Genomic DNA, 19,898 nt, shown 5'->3' on the forward strand with positions numbered 1-19,898 from the left:
GGTACTTTTTGATTCTCATAGTATGAAGGTGTGGCGTGTTTGATTGCTATAACAACAATAGATGTATATTATTACAATAAAGCAAAACAATAGCACCCTGGCTAACTTGCCCAGTCTTTGCAACCAACCTCCACCCTTTTCATATGATACATTTTCCACTGGGCCTTGTCTGTGCTCTACATTACAATGCCTCTGTTTTTATGCTTACAATCAAGGTGAAATATTCTACACACTTGACAATGCCAGACTTGACTTGTCCTCATTCTGCCACACACAGCCTCTGCTTCTGTTCTTCCTCTGGCTTTGGACGCATCAGGAAGAAGAAGACTCTTTGTAGATCAACCTTTGTTTCCTGCCTTAGCTTCTTCAGCCCCCCCACTCAGTCCAGTCCAAAAGACTTTGTAGTAGAGCAGAGGTGCTCTTTGACAAGGGCGGCTGAAAGGCCTAGACACGGACAGGAGTGCTCGGCACCTCCTCCTCTTTGAACCTGCCGCTACCTCAAAGCATTGTGGACAGTTAGATGTTGGCGGGGGGTCTGAAGAGAACCCGGTCCACAAAGAGACTCCTCACCTAGAGTACATCCAACCTTATCTCACTCTGTCAGCCTTAATAGGTCAGGAGGTCTGATGACAAAAATCTGTTTGTGCCTTGGAAAACCTCATATGCTGGTTTAGGTCACTCACATTCAAATAGATACATAACATGAAATTTTACTGTTGAAAGTGGGTCCATCTTAACATTGAAGACTTGTTGTAGTCGGTTATGGTATGGTAACCAGACGGCTACATAATTCACATTGTAGTTTTCTGGTCTGTGTCAGACATTCTGGCTTTTATCTGCAATGGGAATGGATCCAATCAGCATTTTCTCCTGGGTCAAATGACTCTCAGTACAAGTTCTTACTGGCTTTTGACTCAAATCAGCGGTAACATGATACGGGCTGATTTTGTCTTGCACAGTCTAGACACAGATTCTGCACCTTTTCCAACATGATGTTATGACTCACCCTGTTCATTCAGTGATTTGAAATATCTCAAATTGCAATAAGAAAGCAGTCAATCGCCTTTCAAATCTTTAAGTGGGCTGACCCATGTTTACATTTTTTGCAAATACGTAAATATTTTACTGTAAAATAAGTATATACGATATAAGGTCCTTGTTGTCTTGAATTGTTTGCCCTGCCTTCATTCAAATTCAATTTCGGCTTTTATGCCATATGGGAGAACAGCACAGCGTTTTCCAAATCGGCCAAGCAGTATATGAAAGTGAAGGCGTTTTTCTATTATTACATAATATAATCTGTCTCAAAAACACTACTTTTAATTCATGAAAACAACTTTGTAAATGGGCAGATGTTTAAGTTATTGGAACGTACTGTAACCTTTCTGCATAATGTAAATCAAGCGGTTTGAGAGAGAGTGAGCTGATTGGGCGAAAGAAAAGCCTAACTGCCATGGGACTGGTATTTTGCACCACACACACCCTGCCTACCAATTAAAGGTACTGTACTATACCAAACTTAACTGTACCATGATGGAAACACAGCTAAAGAACCTTCACCTCAACAAGTTACCATTTAGTATGACCTCTGCATGAGACTGAGCAGTCTACCAATTATCTACTGATCTTGTCTTCTGTAGCTTTTATATGCTGTTTATAAACACCAAATAAATACGGAAATTGTTACCTGTCTTATAAAGAATCAACATTACTTGTCCGGGGTGTAGATTCATAGTAAAGAACCTGTAAATGATCAGCAAACTCTGTAAAAAGATGGTCCAAGCACATCTGGCCAATCAGCAGGTTTGATGTCTACTGAAATATGTCGGTTTCAGCACACTGGACACTGGCAGCATTCTGATGCTTCAGCAGACACGAAACATGCAGCTGCCCATGTGTGAATTTAAAGCGATGACACATTGTCTTTGACTGAGTGAACAAAAGACACTGTCATAGTTGTGTATCTGAAATTAACGGCAAAATCCACACTGATTTTCGATGCAGATCGGAAACTTGAACGTCCAACCACTGTCGACACGCATCAGAAGATTTTAAAGGTCCAATATGTAAAAGTAAAAAGAGTAAAGTCACCTGATTGTATGAATTGTTGTCTTTTATTACCCAGAATGAGATTTAAATATTCCTCATCAAAGTCTCCCCACTTAATGAAGGGATTACTTTCCGGAAATACAACTTTCAAATCTCATAAACTGGTTTCTTAGCATAGCATAAACTCTGGTAAATGTATAGAAAAGTAGTTAAATTTTTTACAAAGTTGCCTTTGAGATTATTTGGATTGGCCCCGCTTGCAACAGTAGGCAACTGTCTGAACCATTCAGGCGAGGGGTGGCTTGACCATGTTAAGCATGCAGGAGGACACTTTAAGGAAATTGTCCAGACAGTACATGTCTGAAAGCAGTGAAAAACATTTTAGGCTGCAGATTGAAAACACCACGACAACAGAAATTCACTCATAAGTTATATATTTGTTGATTGAGTTTTTTTTGTTTGTTTGATTTTTTTTGTTTAGGTAATATGTCTGAATACAGCAGTTATACATTCAGGCAGGATACACCCAGCAACATGTATCCCATTTGGGCCTCTTCCTTCGTCCTCTGCCTCTTTGAATAAGGCTAATCCATGACATTCAGTTTGATAAAACAACCCCTCTATGAGATCAGACAACTTCTTTACGGGTTGAAAATACTGTAGCTCTGTCAGTAATCAACACATCAGCTTCAAAAATTAGAAATTTCTTTAACTGAACATAACTGAGTAGTTGACAACATACTCGGTCAGTATGTCTTTGAAGAGTAGTTTAAGGATGAAACTGGGTTTTATTTCTATCATATTTAATAGAATGATTACAAGCACTGCTCCAATCTCCACACAACACCTTAGAAAGTCGTGGCGTGTCTCTTGACTGTTTTTCCGTTTGAAACCCATGGCATTTTAAAAGCAATTTGACCCCCGCCTGGCCATGTCACTTAATCTCAGTAGACTTCTCTGTAGCTGAAAATGTCCTCTCTAAGCCCCAGAGGCATTGCTCCAGCCACTCAGGCTAGCTGCAATCACAGGCTGCTGGCTGGGGCAATTACAAAAACATCCTGGAACTCAGGCTGAATTTTCATTTTATCTATCCAAATGTCAGCCTTTTGCTTATTAGCTATCATCAGGCTGCTGCCAATCATGGCTGAAGAGATGAGAGCTCTCTTCTGCAGCCACACCCCAGTATGTCTACCTCCCACTGAGTCTGTCTCCGATTCTCTCTTGTCTTTTTTTGTTCCCTTTGAAAAGTCTTCATTTATCTTTTCAAGTCTGTGTGGTTTTGTCTCATTATTTTTGCTCTTTGCAATTTGATGCCGAGGAGACAATGACTATTACCACTTCAATACTGACATGGTGAAAGGAGTTAAACCTGCAAAGGTTTGCGATTCAAGAGCATCACATCCAAAGTCAGTGTTGAGTCCTTTTGGATTCATAATTGAATTCAAATTTAGTCCCGTTTCAACCTTTGCAAAACATTTTCTTATAGAGGTACCTCAGGTTTTATGAAGTAGGGCTGTGTGAGGCACTCCTGCAGTGTTAAGGCCCTTTCCACATTCTGTGTCCACTGAGATTTGTGTACTCAATCCAAAGTAGCCGATCCACGCATGGGTTTTTGATCCCATATTGCATTCCACACTATACTGTCAACTTGTCAACCCCCATTTTACTTGAAGAAGAAGCAGTTATCACAAGCTCAAACCTCACAATCAAACAGCAAAAACGCACGACTAATTTAGGATGCCTTTGGTATGCATGTGTTTGATCAACTGTATCTTGGAGAAAGCTGTACAGAAGATAGTTGATGGCTGCTCGTGTTGCTCTACACAACTTCCTCACATGCAGATCCAGAGACCATCCCAGTCAATACAGTGAAATGCCAATACACTTCATCCACCCACAATTCATCAAGAATGTTCTTGTTAATAAGTTCAGTTGATGATGACATGTAGGTGGTGACTTCCAATTCTATTGTGTGTTCTATACTTGGACCCCATGCTAGCTAGCACTGGTTTGAATCCCAGTTTGACCAAGGGGGTGGGGAGATCGCACGTTCTCCCTGTGTGTGTGTGATTGACTGGCCAGATTTGGCTCCCCACACATGTGGAGAATAAAGCAGTAGACAATGAGTGAGCATTCTAGACTTGAGGCTTTTCAAATCTTTTGTCCCATGAATCGAGTCTTCAAGAAAGAAAGACATTTCTAAAAACACTGACAAACTTGAAATCAGAGCAATGACGTTGAGCAAAAGGTTATAAAATTTGCTGTCTGCTGGAAAAAAACAACGGTCAGCACTGACAGGAGAGGCTTGCTAATGTAACAAAAATGTTTTAAAAATGCCTCTTTGCTGATAGAGAGAGGCTGCAGAGATAAAATAATTAATTGTTGTCTCTGTTGCTGAACGCCAAAGGTCTTTTGCTGACTGGAAACCAAGTGTAACCTAAAAGTAGTTCTGGACCAACCTGACTTTTTTCATCAGCACAATAGACTTTTTTATTTGAGATGATATTTTGAAGACAGCAAATTTCAAAGTATGTGCTTCTATTGATAATGACTGTAAATGCTTCTGTCTGTTACTTATTCCTCTCACAGGGAGATGGTACATCCGCGAGGGCTGGCTAAAACTGGTTCCTCCCAAAGGTAAGGAGGCCAAACCCAAGATGTTCTTCCTGTTCTCTGACATGCTGCTGCAGGCCAAGCGCTGCAGCCAGCTACATCCCACCAATGGAGACAAGTTCACGGGCCAGCACATGTACCCCCTGCAGGACTGCACTGTGGAGAAGGTGTTTGGGCACACCAAGAGCCGAGGAGGCCTGCTCAGTGTAAGTATCAGTCAGCTAGACCCTAAATTATACCACTTGAGATCTTCATGTGACATTGTATTTCCCAAATATCAGAGGGAACAGGTAGTTTTTTAGGGAATATTGTATTCATTTGTATTTTTCTGGTGGAAAACAAGCTGAAAAACAATATAAACAAAACCAGGAATAAAACCGGACTCATTAAGGAAAACAGCAGGAAATAAAAGATTACACTGCAATCATTCCTCCTCTTTATACAATCACTGAAAATCAAATTGGAGGTCCAGTACTGTGCAAACTGAATCTATGAGGCTTGAGTTATAAATATATGAATTCAGGACTGTGAAACATTGAACGATCTTCCAGAACAGGACCAATTCCAATACTTTTTTATTGGTTTGTGAAGATAATTACTTTGATTGGGTAAAAATTCCTTTCAACAGGTGCAGACATTTGTATAAATCTTCATTTTCACACCCTCAAAGTGCTGTAGTTTCCTCACATTATAATATATGCATATTCACCACAAGGTGGTTTAATTTATATTACACAGACACGACTTAACCTGCTATTTTCCCAGTCATTACACTTTACACTCTAATCTTAGTTGAACAATGAGGAAAAACTTGAACTTTTGATTGCTTTCACTTGACAAAACTTGCGTAATGTTCTCAATTAATGCTCCAACAAAAATTGTCAATCATCTCCATAGTAACCATACAGTTTCCTCTAGCCAGTTCTTTCAATGTACGTTTTATTGCTTCATCCTGATCGGTACTGTCGGCTTATTTATTTGCATCCATCTTTGTGCCGTATTTTCTTTGTTTTTATAGTGAATGAACCTGATGAAATTGTTGAAACTGAGGAGAAAGGGACTCTAATTTTAGGTATAAAATTAGAATAAAATTAAAATAAACTGAGCTTTTCAGTAGGGGTTTACAAACAGTTTACAAAATACACGGTTTGATTCATATCACGGTTTTATCAGATATTCTCAAGGACATGTCATGCAAACATGCAAAAACTAACAGAATGGTGCAGCTTGATTTGGCACATCATTTCACTGTCTTAAATCAAAGTGATGTGAGATTTTTTAACAGCAAGAGAGGAGACAAGGCTGCATTTAAACATGCTTTTCATTTATTTGGCAACTGTTTGCCATCTAGGTAAGAATATAAACTGTCTGTTCTGTCAAATTTTCTTGGTTTTCTTGTCACTAAAAAACAGAATAACCCTCCTTCCTCTCTGTAGATGAGCGAACATATTCAAAGTGTTGCCGCTAGCGTAAGCATTGGGGGTGGATAAAATATTGTCCTCCCTTGTGCAATATGAGAATCAGCACACCTGGGCAAATATCAATATTTTAATTAATAAATTAAGGCGCTCTGAAGTAAACAGTCCCTGTCAGTTCCGCTTGCCATGGCACTTCTAGATGTTTCCTCGCGGCGTGCTGGTTAAATGAATGAGGGTAACGGACGGATGTTACCTGGCCGAAGAAGAGCGGGATAGAGAGAAAGCTATATTAAGAGATGCCTCCTCCATGTTCAATACCCAGACTAGACTTTATGCTTTGGTCTCTACGTTGTGAATAGATAGAGAAATCCTGCTTTTTTAACTTTTCACGGACGTTTTGTTTTCTTCAGTTAGACACAGAATAGTATCGTGATGTTAATATATCATGTATTTTACACTCCTCCTGTGTCATCTCTCACTATTTTTACAACTGACCCACAGCACTCAACACTCCATGCCTCGGCTCACCTCAGACCAATTGACAAAATAATAATTAAAAAAAAAGCTCCGTCTCTGTTTTACATCCGTCCGTCCATCCCAAACATTGTCTCTGTCTCCATGCGCCTTTTTTTTGTTGGCCTGGGCATTACATCATGAACCGTACAGTACACCGGGGCCCCGAACTGTGACAAGTGCACCAAACATGGCAGATTTTTTAAAGTGAACCATTCCACCCCCAGTGGTCAGTGTACATGTTGAACCAATGAAAAGAAAGATGGGAAGAATATGTTTTGGTTCACCAGTCAAGTTCATGGTCGTCTTTATGTATATAGCACATATAGAACAACCAGAATTGTACCAAAGTGCTTTCATTACAAAATCAAAGTAAAAAAAGAAATTACAATACAAAATGCACAAGTCAACACAATGCAAAAGAAACAATAAAACAGTCACAATAGGACTCGGGATGCTTAAGAAGCCTCAAAAGCCAAAGAAAACAATGCTTGAAGGAGTCTTCAAGCATGACTAGGTCTGTGCAGACTGAACGTGTAGTGGTAAGCTGTTCCACAGATTCAGGCCAGCAACTGCAAAAGCTCGGTCGCCATTTGTCTTAAGTCTGGACCTTGAGAAAAATAGTAGTACCTCAATTGCCGACCTCAATGCTCTAGCTGGTGTACTAACATCAAAGATGACATGGAGATAGTGACTACCACTATCATTGTGTATCAAAAGATGAAGATGTGACAAGAACATTGTACAGGTAATGTAATTCACAGGTATCATACACCTTTTTTATGTGCACAGTTTAAATCAGGCTGACTTTAATCAGATTTCCAACTGCTTGAAATCTGATCAAAGTCTGTGACGTGTAACTGACATGTCTTTGAGCCGATCTGAAGAGTTCACCACAACAAATGGAGTCTTCTTATCAAACACCACTCCGAGGCTTCTGTCCGGCTGGGACTGGAAAGTTTGGCTGAAAAGTATGAAATGTCCTTTTTTTGCCTGACATGGAGCAACCGCTGTAGACGAGGCGCTCAAAATACAACACGTGAATTTGAGCATGTAGGGATTTGTGGCAAAAATGCTATTCAATTATATATTTGAATATTATAACCTCCTGTGGGGCTGCACGGTTGGTGTAGTGGTTAGCGCTCTTGCCTTTGCAGCAAGAAGACCGGGGTTCGAGCCCCGGTTAGAACAAGGGCCTTTCTGCATGGAGTTTGCATGTTCTCCCCGTGTGTGTGTGTAGGTTTTCTCTGGGTTCTCCGGCTTCCACAGTCCAAAAACATTAGGTATTACCATTAGGGGATTAGGTAAATTGGACACCGTAAATTGACCGTGAGTGTGAGAATGAATGGTTGTTTGTCTCTGTGTGTGATCCTGCAATGGACTGGCGAACTGTCCAGGGTGTACCCCGCCTATCGCCCTATGTCAGCTGAGATTGGCACAGCACCCCCGCGACCCTTCGGTGGAGGATAAAGCGGTAGATGATGGATAACCTCCTGTGCATGAGAGCTAGTGAAATTAATGCAGGGTTCACGTGTTAAGCTAACAGGAGCATCAAACCGCATGCATTCAAAGATCCTGGTAAATGTCATGACTTCTGGATCCACAGCATGTTGAGGTTAAAGAAAACCCTCCTGCTGCCTTGTATGGGTCAGTTTGACCCGCTCGGTTCAGAATGACACTGTTCCCCGTGGCTGTGGGATATGGAGGAAGCAGGAGGGTTACATGTCATGCAGTCCACTGACCAAACCAGATGTACCACATTTCTTTTGTATCTTTTTAATATTAAGAATAATCACAGTAACTGATTGACTTTTTTTTATAATCAAGCACATAATTGAATACTCATGTCCATCCCTTATGTCATATTTTATGAAGATATCTTAGGAAAGATGATTTTTTTTTTTTCTGTCAACCTTGTCTTTGATAAAATCCCTGAATTGTGTTTTAGCATTCATACCAGGTTATATGCTTTTTAGAAATATTTTGTCAACACACCAAAAGGGTGAAAACAGCTCTGTGGAGTTGTTATCTCCTGTGTAACTAAGTGTTGGAAAAAATTAGATGGTGAAAGTGAAAAAGAAAAAAAGGCTGCGTGTGTTTGTTGGGCAGCAGGTGGGGGAGACATCTGTTCATTGATTTGAGTACACACATGAGTGAGTCCTTAGCAGAAGCATTATTTAATTTCCACTTTTGATGTATGTTGCTTTGATTTGTCTTACTTATGGCCCTGATGGCTCCCGTTGTATAATCAGACATTTCCTAAATGTTTTCCAGCCTCGTCTAATGAAATGGAATTAGTTCCGCTTGTCAGAGGAGACCTGTGTTTACCTTGCCTCTTCTTCTCCTGCATACCTTCAAACCTTTGTTGATGGCGCTCCAAAGTTGTTGTTTTTTTTTCTTTCTTTGTTCCTTTATTGCATTTTACTTCCCTCTCAGTTTGATCCAGGTCTCGGCGCAGCTGCCGGCTGACAAATTGCGTCTAAATGATGTAGTTGCCACCATGAAACATTTAAAAGAAGGAGTTGCGCGTCGTTGAGCAAGTAGCCAAAGCATTTATGCAAGCGAGCGTTCAGTGCCAGTGCCGCGCGGTATTAATATTCATTTCAGCTGATGCGTTCTTGCTCAAAGAGCTCTTTATTTTGTGATTCTAATGTGCTTCCCTGTGATGCACAGTGGCCTCATTGAGGTTTGATTTCCTCCACTGTGTCCTCTCTCACAGCTTGCTCAGACACTTAGTGACTTAATAAAATTAGACAGAAAATGAAGCACTTTCAATTAGCAGTTATTTTTATTACTGATTAATCCCTGTATTAGCTTTTACACTCAAGTATCTTCATTAATTTAGTCTATAGTGGGAACTTTAAAAGCGTGATAGTGCTAATTTGCGCAGACATGTTTGTGCATCTACAGTACACACACATATGTGTATATATATATATATATATATATATATATATATATATATATATATATATATATATATATATATATTATATGATAATCCACATCAGTGCTGGGTGAGTATTGTGATAAAAGCCTAAGTAATTTAGTTAATTGTGTTTAACAGCAGTTGGCATCCATAACCTTGCGTTACTGCCTTGTTTCTCTCTTAACTTGCTCTTTCCGTCTGTATTCCACCTTTACCTTTTTTCAAATAGTGCATTATTGATGCATTATTGCAAAAAGAATAACATATTAAATATGTAATGTTGGGATTGCAACACTGAATTGATTAATTGATCATGAATTGACTTTTTTGAATCATAACTTGTGTAGTTTCACTTCAGCTTCTTAAAAACTTCTGATGATACTTGGAGGAAAATCAGAAATACTGTTCTATTATATATACCAGGGCATGTGATCGGAGTGGAGCGGAGGAACTTTAAATGGAGTGCGTAGAAAACGAAACAAATTATAACAAAATAAATAATAATAATTAGAGTCACCTTAATCACTCGCTCCATCTTAATCTAATTTCACTGTCTGGAATATATGTGAGGATGACGAGACCAGGCCTATTTACACCACTGTATTTTAATGTTGACGATAATGGTGTTGGTTCGAGAGCTCAATATTTTGGGTACCAAGTACCACTCGGGTGGTACTGTGAAAAGTTTGAGAGCCACTGTCTTAGAGGACAGAAACCTAAATGGATACAACATAAGCTTGTATGTTTTATACAGATACAGGCTCTGTGCTGGATTTTGATCTTAAGGTGTATATTTTCAATAGTTTTTCGTTGTATGTCAAGTGTTGATGTTTTCAGTAAGAGTGTCCTCTGGACCACAATGGAAATAAGTAATTTAATGTTTTCCTTTTTTTTTCTTTTCTATAACCGTGATGAATTTTAGTGCTGGGTTTACATTTTTTTTGTAAACACTATTTGATGTTATTAAATAAAATCCAGCTATGTCGTATATTCAGACTTTTACCATATTGCTATTGAAGGAAATTATATTGCCATATTTATTCTTATTGTTTTTTATTGCCCAGCCCTAATCCACTTAGAGGAGAGAGTAAATACTGTATTTCTGTACCCCTCTAGGACCTTTTCTGGCATAAACACTGACCTTGTTGGGACCAATAGTCCTCATGGAAACCTGGTTCTAATGAGACTAAAGTGATTAAGTACTAAGCTTTTGTATTGTGATTAAGTTAAAGTGTCTGCATTCACAGGTTATGGTTAAGGTTCGGAATGATGCACTGTTGTGTCCTAAGAAGAATAGCTGCGCAAACCTGTGTGTGTCCAACAACATGGCCAGACCTGTGTGACTTCATCTTTGAAGGCGATGCGAATTAAAAGCATCCTTCAAGTGACTAATGAAAAGGCTGCTGATGGGAGAGATTAGTTAGAGCTGTGTTATTTGGGATGTGTGTGTGTGTGTGTTAGGAAGTGAGCGGTGTAGTGATGGCTGCCAGCTGCAACAGAATCTCTCAGCTGCTGGATCAGATTAGGCTGCAGATCCATCTCTTCCGGCCCCTCCAGTAAATACATCTTCCTTTAAGCCTGTCGCCGCTCTCCGCCGGCCCCTGCCGCGCACTATCTAATGGCAGAAATGGCATTTCATTAGCCTCTTATCCCACCGAGGCCCAGATGCATACTCAATAGCATTACATGTAATTTCTCATAAGGACACATTATTGATCCTGGGCCTCTACCTAAGCTCAAAGAAAAGGGCTGTCAGCACTCCAGGGCCCTCGTCATCCAGGGCCATGAAGAATTAAAGCCAAATTAAATTTGACAGCTGTAAATGCCATGGCAATCTATATGCAAAGTTTAGGGGGGGGGGGAAATGGTTTTATTAAAATTCCTGTTATTTCTCTCCCTCTCTTTCTCAATCTCTCTCTTTGGTTACATGTTAGTGGAGCGCTTGCTTTTATTTGTGTCTTCTCTCCTTTTGTCTTTCGTAGCCTCCCTCCTTCTCTCTCTCCGTTTGCAGTCTTCCTCCTGCTAATATTCCCCCGCTACTTGAATATTTTCCCACATCCCTGACAGATTCTCTTTGATGTATAAATAATCAAGCCAAATTATGTGCGGCGATGGGGCTTCATGCTCTGCCGTTCTTATTATACAAAGTAATTTCTACCTAAGAGGGTCAGATTTCCTGACAAATCCCTAATTACTGCATTCCAATAGAAGTGGAATGTATTTGTGCATAAATCAAATCACTGCACCACCCCCCATCCCCTGAAGTAGCACGTGCCTAATATCATGCGTGACTCAATTTGGCCCCACTCACTGAACTCTGTGATTAGATAATACTTTTTGATGATGGTATATTTGAAATCTTAATCTCTTTAATGTATAATGAGAGACACTCCCCTCCCTCCCGTGTAAAAAAAATATCATTATGTGTGAGTGTGTGTGTGTGTTGAGCTTCATGCTCTTCTGTTGTGACATATATAAAGTTCTGTTTAAACACACATGGAGATGATCAATACTGTGGCCACAGGTATGTGTGAAAGGCAATTTAATGTGGAAAAGGGCTAATTCTGATCCTCGGTGAAATCTTTCCCTGTGTAATTACGCCGCTTTAAAAGCCCCTTTTGTTTGGGCTCAGGCGTCTCTCATTGCTTTGTTTGACAAGCACAATCGTAGTCTGGTTTTAGCAACGTGAACGAGAGAGCTGATAATTACTGTTGACTCAGAGGGGAAGAGGACGCCGTTATTTTGTAGACCGGGGAGATTTGAGAGCACGTTTCTCTCGCAACGCGACCCACTTCTTTACTCAACGTCTCCTGCTTTCTCCGTCTTCTTCACCTTGACATTTCAGACTTCCAGGGGCTGATGGAAGGCTGTTCAGAGCAGCACTAGGTTTTGCTTGTATGGTGGAATGACAAGAGAGAGAGAAGTGTTTTTTTGTTTATTTTGGCCTACCCTCTGCTGTTTTTATAGTGTTACTGCAGCTTCATCATGACTGGCTTCGACATGGTAAAGCATCAGAGCTGCACAATATAGGAATCCCATTATTGTCCAACAGGTCCCTCGACAGGCTTCAAACTTGACATGTGTCTTACAAAGGACACCGGTGTGTGCAGTGCCGACTTTGATGTTGCTTGTGTACAAAATGTAGGATATATCGGTAGACATATGACATATATATCGCCAAAAGAGCCGCTTCTCTCACACAGCACAGACTGAATTTGTGAAATCAAGTCAGTATTTGTGGTTGTTATTATTATTACTACGCTACTATTTCAATACCTGCATTTATGTTCAATGCAAAAAAATGAATAAATAAATGTAACTACTTTTGTTGTGTGATAATAACAGCAACCATTCCAGAATTGACCTAACCTCTACCTCGTCTTCTTATAGCTAAACTTCCCCAAAGCCAAAGTGCTGTTGATGTCCAGCAACCAGGAGGATCTGAATGACTGGTACCAAAGCCTGAGCTCAGCAGTCAGGTATGTACCTGTCCTGCAAACACAAAAGCACATACACTCACAGGATCATAATTTTCAGTATCAGAAGTTATAGAGTTTTATTAAATAAAAGTTGGGGCCCAATACAAAAATAAAACACACAAACACTTTGGCCTCAAATGATGTTTGGTTTATTCTTTTGCTGTCCTTTTGTGACGAGGACACAAAGATAAATCTACATTTCTTTCTTCAGTCTTTCAGCCGCCGACACTGTCACACGATCATTAAATACATAACACAAATTCATCTATACAAATGTATGAAATTAGTACTGCAAGTAGTACTTGTTCGGCCTTTAAAATGTCCGAAAATACTTTTCCATTTTTCTGGTTTATTCGTATCTGGAGCAACGAAACCTAAGGACATCTATATTAAAAAAGCTGGAAAACTTGAGAATACTCAAACCAATTCATCAGCTACAAAAATAGCTGGTGTATAATTTAGGAACTGATTAATTGTTGTAGTGCTTAAATAAAAAATTGACATGTCATTTAGTTGTTCAATTACTATGTTTATTGTACACGTAGCCCACATTATTTTTAGCAAAGGAAGACACGACATATTCAAACAGTTTGAAATGCATTCTATATTCCCTCTCTTCCAATAGTGCCTCTCAAATTTTACACACTGCACACTTTAATGAAAATAATTTAATAGTTTTCATTTGGCAGTATTTTTTGCCTGCAGCCACAAAGTCACTAAATCATCTCCTGCTCTGAGTGACACTTTAGACAACGCTCTGACCATTTCAGATTAGATTTCTGAACACACTCATAACCATCAGCGGACTGATGGTTACTTTTAATCATTAACTCGTGTTCGTATCATTTGGTTAACTCGGCGTGTGGGCTCCAGGCTGCTCGCACGCACACAACTGTGTCTCTCATTAATTACCCAGACTGTGACGGCGCGGCAAAGTCTAATTTGCTTCATAATGATCCGACACATTATTTTTTTCTTTTTTTACACTTCTCATAATAACACATTTCTGTGTGCGTGCTCAGTGGGCCGTGACTAAAATCAACTGTCGCCAATGTAGAATCTACATTCACTGAGCAGCTGAAAGGTGCATTTCTTCTCCTGCATGTGATGAACTTGATGTTTCTTTAGTTTGCTCATTAGGGGTGGGGGAAAACATCGGTTCTTCAGACTGGGGCGAAATGTGTGTCCATATTCCGATTATTAAATGTCAAATAGACGGTACGGAAAGACGGAACTACGAAGTGCAGCCCCCAGACACTTTGTGCGCTCCAAACAAGAGCTTCTTTACGATGCACTTGTAACTTTCCGTTTTCATTTGGATTAATAAATGATAATGGAAATTAGAGCTGAAGCAATTAATCGATAATTAATCAATTACTAAATGAATCGACAACTATTTTGATAACTGATTAATCGGTTTGAAACTTTTTTCATGATTTAAACAACGTTTCCGATTGTTTAAGCTTCTTAAATGTGAATATTTTCTTCACATCAACTTTTTTGTTTGTTTTTTTGTTATTTTATGGACCAAACGATTAATCGAGAAAATAATCGACAGATGAATCGATTATGAAAATAATCGTTAGTTGCAGCTCTAATGGAAATGAGTTAAACTCATTTCCATTAGAGCATCGTGAGGCACCTGAAGATTCCTACCCCTATTGCTTATGCCACTGCTCTTACATTTTTGTTCATCTAAAGTGACAAATTATAACTACTGTAGATGATAAATGCATCAGTACAAATGTATTATTTACGGCTTAGTTAATGTAAAAAGACTAGTACCTTAAAATGTGGTATCGTGCCATCCCTAGTCCACAGATACATCTGTGTCTTTGGAAACCACATTAACTGACAGGCAACTTAATGCACTTGTTGAAGACGACATCTTTTCTGGTATGTGAACGCCAGTCTACAGTCTAATCAGTATCACCACAATCATAGTATCTGTCAGAAAAATCACAGTTACATACTTTCCCCTAAACTTTCAGCCTTAATTAATTTTCTTGGGATAATTGGATATTAGATACATTCCTGTCTCTAATCTGAGAACCACGCAGCTATAATGAGGTTTTAATGGATTAATCTTTTTTTTTTTTTTGTGCAGGGTGAGTTTTGCCTCCACTCTCATAAGGAGTCTGCACAATGAGTCTTAATAAAACTTCCACACACTCTGACAGTGAACCTCAGGCCTGTCTGTCTCCCAGCGTTGATCAGCCTCAACCTCGGTAACTCCACTCGCGGCCCACGTGGCCCCACCTCCCCCAAAGCGCGGTCCGAGTCGCGGCCGGGGCTCCGTGGACGATGCCAGCTCTGCTGAGGAGGCCCCTGACCCCGGCGTGTCCAGGCAGGCCTATTAGTTTTATCACTTTGTCAGGGAGGAGAAAGACAGAGAGACAGAGAGAGAGAGAGAGAGAGAAAGCACGGCGGCTGTCAGTGAGCTCAGTCGCTGCAGCAGATGGAGGCCGAGGCTGCAGGCTGATGTCTCTAAACTCCAGGGAGCGTAATTAGCCGTGATGGAGGAGTGAGGAGGGGACAGGCTGAGATGACCAGGGGTCAGCAGCACTCACACCACCGGGGAGAAGTGCAGGGCTGAGGGTTGCGAGTGTGTGTCTACACACACAACTGAATTATTGATTGAACAAAGACTACACACACTAGCCTGGACTGACACCTCTGAATGCTCTCAGTGATTATCAAACATTTATTATTATTTTTTTTGTGGTTGAATCACATTAGGCGCCACTATTTCTCATTGTTTTCAAGGCAAAACTTGCACTTTTCACGCACGTTCACGTCGCTGCTCTTTGAAATCCTCCGTGTTTCCTTTTGTTAAACGAAAAAATTGTATGAATGTCTATCTACACACAGACATCTTCTAGCCAAGGGACTTAATTAGTGAGTAGATCAATGCTTGGTGACACTAAGTGAACAGTGAGGCAGGCTGAGGCCTGACCACCAGGGAGGTAATGAAGGCTAAAGACAGTTTAACTCTTACTTACTTTTCATCTGCAGAAGGTGCAGAGGGTCCTCGGGCTGACCTCACCACATACATTCATAAAAATGATTTTCTAATTCTCATGTATTAACTCAAAGATGAACTGGATGCTTATAAAGGATATGCTTATTGTGCAAACTCGTCAATCTTAATGTCTAACATAGAAAGAAACTATAAAAGGAAAGACATTTTCTCCATGTGTTACACCAGAATCCATGGAGAAAATCAATGTTTTTAGCTCTCGGGGACACAGGAGCTGCTGGTCTACTGCTGCTGCCCTACTTTGCTCGTGTAAGTTTGTGTCACTTAGGTAAATTCAAAACGAAAGATTTCGAACACCAAAGTCACATAAAGTTGCATTTGAACGTACTGATGGGAGGCAGCAGTGGATCAACACCTCCTTTGTGTAGTGATTTAAAATACCAGTTTTTCTCTATGGACTCTGGCGCAGCAGGTGAGCAGCTTGCAATGGGAGAGAAACTTCAGTTCCCAGTCAGAAAAGGCTGCAAGATAATGCACCAACACACATTTTTTTTTTAAGACGTCATAGACTTGATGCAGGTGAAGATTTTAGTAAAGGCCTTTTGTCAGGTTGATCACAATCTGTTTTCTCGTGTTTTACATGAGAGCAAGCCTCTGTGGCTCTGAGAACCACAGAGAGGGTCTAATGCAGGGTTGTTCTAACCCTACGCCATTTAACTATACGACCTGGATTAAGCTCCCTAACTGAGTGTGTGTTGTGTTCACAGGAAGCTGCAGTCCAAACAGACGGTGGTCTATCACAGAGACAATCCTGTCCACGCTGCTGCTGCTGCTGCTGCTGACGACCACAACGCACTGAGCAGCAGCGACGGTAACGCTGGAAGGAAGAGGAACTTGGTCAGTTACACACGCAATCATGTCTAATGAAAGTAGACATTTATAACATTTAATAGAATTCTTAAATATTCCTTAAACCTTTGTTGTCCTAAAAGCGGGAATTGTCCTGCAGTGAGAACATATAGTAATAACAAGAGCACCATCGACATTGCAACACACTTGGTCTTTGTCAGTTTATTATCAGTAATTGTGTATTCATTTAAAATTCCTTAAACTAAAAACGTGGCGGGCACTGACACGCGTGTAATAATTGTCCATTATATGTAACCCCTGATGAAATCTGCACATATAACAATGTTGTTATATGAACCTGTAGAATTTACAGGCAGACTGAGAAAGGGCTCTAGAAATCTTTACACAAAATGAATAAATGCTACCGAGTGAGGCTCAGTAAGTGCACAGTGAGTCATCGAGCGGCCAAAACTGTTTTACAGGAAGAGTAAAAGACAGATTATAATAATAAAAAAATAAATAAAAAAATCTATATATGCTGACATTTATTTGGTAAATAAAATTGGGTAAATGAACATTTAACACACATACACGGGGGTTTAAACTAGTAGACTTCAACCAAATCTATACTCGGTCCTAAATCCTGGTCAACATATTGTTGATGGTCGTTTGTATTTTTCATCACAGAGATTTAAATAAGATTCAAGCCCCCCCCTCTCCCTCTCTCTCTCTCTTCAGGAGGCTCACAAACCTCCGGTTGAGTGGGAAAGCAGCGCCCCCAAGAGGATGAAGCAGTCCACTGCTCCAGAGCAGAGGTGAGAGATCAATGTAGTTGTTAGTCTCCTGTTGACTCCTCCACTTCTACTTTCAAGTATATACATATTTTAAGATTATTGAGCATAAATATTGTAATATATTTTTTATAATAATGTCTTTTTTAATGACTTTATCATTGACTTTTAACCACATTAACACAAAAAGGTTGTGTATGTGCAGTTTGGCTCAGTTTATTGTGTGTAACGAAAAAAGACGAGGCAAATTCATCTGTTTACTGTAGCACATTTTAACAGCAAAGCAATTCAAAGTGCTTTACTTAAAATATAAAAGGCATCATGACTAACTGTGAAAGAGACGTACAATAATACAAAAGGAAATATACTTTCAGAAAGAGGTAAACAAAAGATAATACATGATGATACAGAAACAAAGACCTGGAGCAGAAGTGCAGTTCTCTGGGAGTGTGTTCCAAATCTGTCGAGCATTGAAACTCAACGCTGGTTCTCCGTGTTAATTCTGACTCTGACGCAGTGTAATAATATGAGAACTTGGGCAGCAGAGTTTTTAGTGAACTGCAACTATATCTGATAGGGATCATGAGGTATCGGTCTTATACAGGTCAAAGTCATTGGAATATAGGAAAGATAAAAATAAGATCTGTTATGATCTAAAAATCCTATATATCGTATGCTTCACAATGCACAGACTGTAAAAAAAAAAGAGTCAAATATTGGCTTTAAAATGGTGAGGTGTTAAATGCACAATTTTGTTCAAAAGGTGTAAACCAAAATAAACCAGTTTGTAATAGGGGTGGAACAAAATATCGATTTGGTGATACATCATCATCCTTCCTTATGCAATGCGGTAAGGTTTATAAAAGTAAAACACTAAAATGTCACTAGTCCGTGTCTCCTCGCAGCAGCGCTGCTCAAATGAATGAGGGAAACTTGAGTGGAAGTTACCTGGCTGAAGAAAAGGGAGTTCACAGCGGGATAATGGCGGTTAATCATCCTCGTTCCAATACATAGACTTTATGCACTTTGTTCTTTATGTTGTGAATAAATAGACATTTTGTTTTCTTCAGTTGGACAGATATCGTGATGTCTCGCTATGTGATTGTATTGTGTATCATATTCTCACCCGTAGTTTGTAAGGTAAAGGGAAATGTCTTTAGAGTATTTTTAACTTAAGTTGTATCAGAACGTATGCATTTCAAGTCTTAAAGCCATGGTTTCTGACTATTATGGAATCTTTTTTTTTTTTTAATACTGACTATGATTAAAATGATTTTATTTTCTGTCCAGCAGTGCTGAGGAATCCAGCTCGAGCTGTGTGATCCTCTAACGCGGCCACTGTCGTTTCGGCCTCTCTGATTGGACAGTCAGGAGAGGCGTGGCTCGTGACTAACAGCAGCTTCAGCTTCTGCTCACCCTGTGCAATATAAACTATCATGACATGCTGCTGCTTTTAAAGACCAAAATATCTGATGAATGTTTATCAGCTCCTAGTGATCCATTCAGCAAAGATGCATCTACTGACCGTCACTGCTAACGCACCACTCCACGAGTCGACATTTTATTATATTTATACTTATTTACAGGCAGAATTCAGAAGCAGGGGATAAAATGGAGGTAGATACCAGAGTAGTAGCTAGAAAGAAACTATAATTACATGGAGAAATGGTGTAAATGTCACTTTATTACATGACAAACCAAGGCAATAGGTGCAGGTTCACAAATACTCATTCTGTTTAAACACGTTTCACTTTCTACTGATTTCAAATTTGGAGATGTGCACACTGTTTGTTTATTTATAGTCTTTACCAGCAATGAAGCAGCCATGTTACATCCACGTCACGTGGGTTTTTATCTGTCATTACGTCATTATCAGCCACTGAAATAATGACTTTTTTACTCCAAAAATGACCACATATTTAACAACTAATTTAAATTGAAATAATTGTGAAATTTGCACTACTAGAAAATACATAACATATTTTATATGTTATTTTCCTTTTTCCAGAAGGACACTTATTAAAGAAATGTATTCTGTAGTAATTTCCTCATAATGCCAAAAGACTGATGTCTTTATGACTCGTGTCCCGAAAATACCAAAATGCCCTCTTAGTTCATGTCCTAACAACCCTTAGATGTCCTCACAAACTAAAAAGTCCTAGCTCAGACCACTCAGAACATTAAAAAAAATAAATGTCCTCATAAAGCTAAAAAGTTCTTAAAACATATAAATGTCCTTACAAGTCAAAATGTCCGTTTACAAACTAAAATGTCCTC

The 19,898-nt window shown here is 39.6% G+C and overlaps 1 protein-coding gene across 2 annotated transcripts in view; it reads left to right on the forward strand.

Annotated features, from left to right (window-relative positions):
* Positions 1 to 19,898, forward strand: part of arhgef39 (Rho guanine nucleotide exchange factor (GEF) 39) — a 56,931-nt gene extending 37,033 nt beyond the window's left edge. Inside the window, exons 8-12 of one of the 2 annotated variants that reach the window (XM_058623493.1) lie at positions 4,639 to 4,868; positions 12,913 to 13,001; positions 16,749 to 16,878; positions 17,569 to 17,645; positions 18,912 to 19,898. In XM_058623493.1, coding sequence (XP_058479476.1) covers positions 4,639 to 4,868; positions 12,913 to 13,001; positions 16,749 to 16,878; positions 17,569 to 17,645; positions 18,912 to 18,951 — 566 coding nt within the window. In that variant the 3' untranslated portion in view covers positions 18,952 to 19,898. The remainder of the gene's footprint in view (positions 1 to 4,638; positions 4,869 to 12,912; positions 13,002 to 16,748; positions 16,879 to 17,568; positions 17,646 to 18,911) is intronic. The other variant, XM_058623494.1, reaches the window with a different exon arrangement.

This window comes from Solea solea, chromosome 3, assembly GCF_958295425.1.
Source record: "Solea solea chromosome 3, fSolSol10.1, whole genome shotgun sequence".
In the NCBI taxonomy this organism is placed as follows: domain Eukaryota; kingdom Metazoa; phylum Chordata; class Actinopteri; order Pleuronectiformes; family Soleidae; genus Solea; species Solea solea.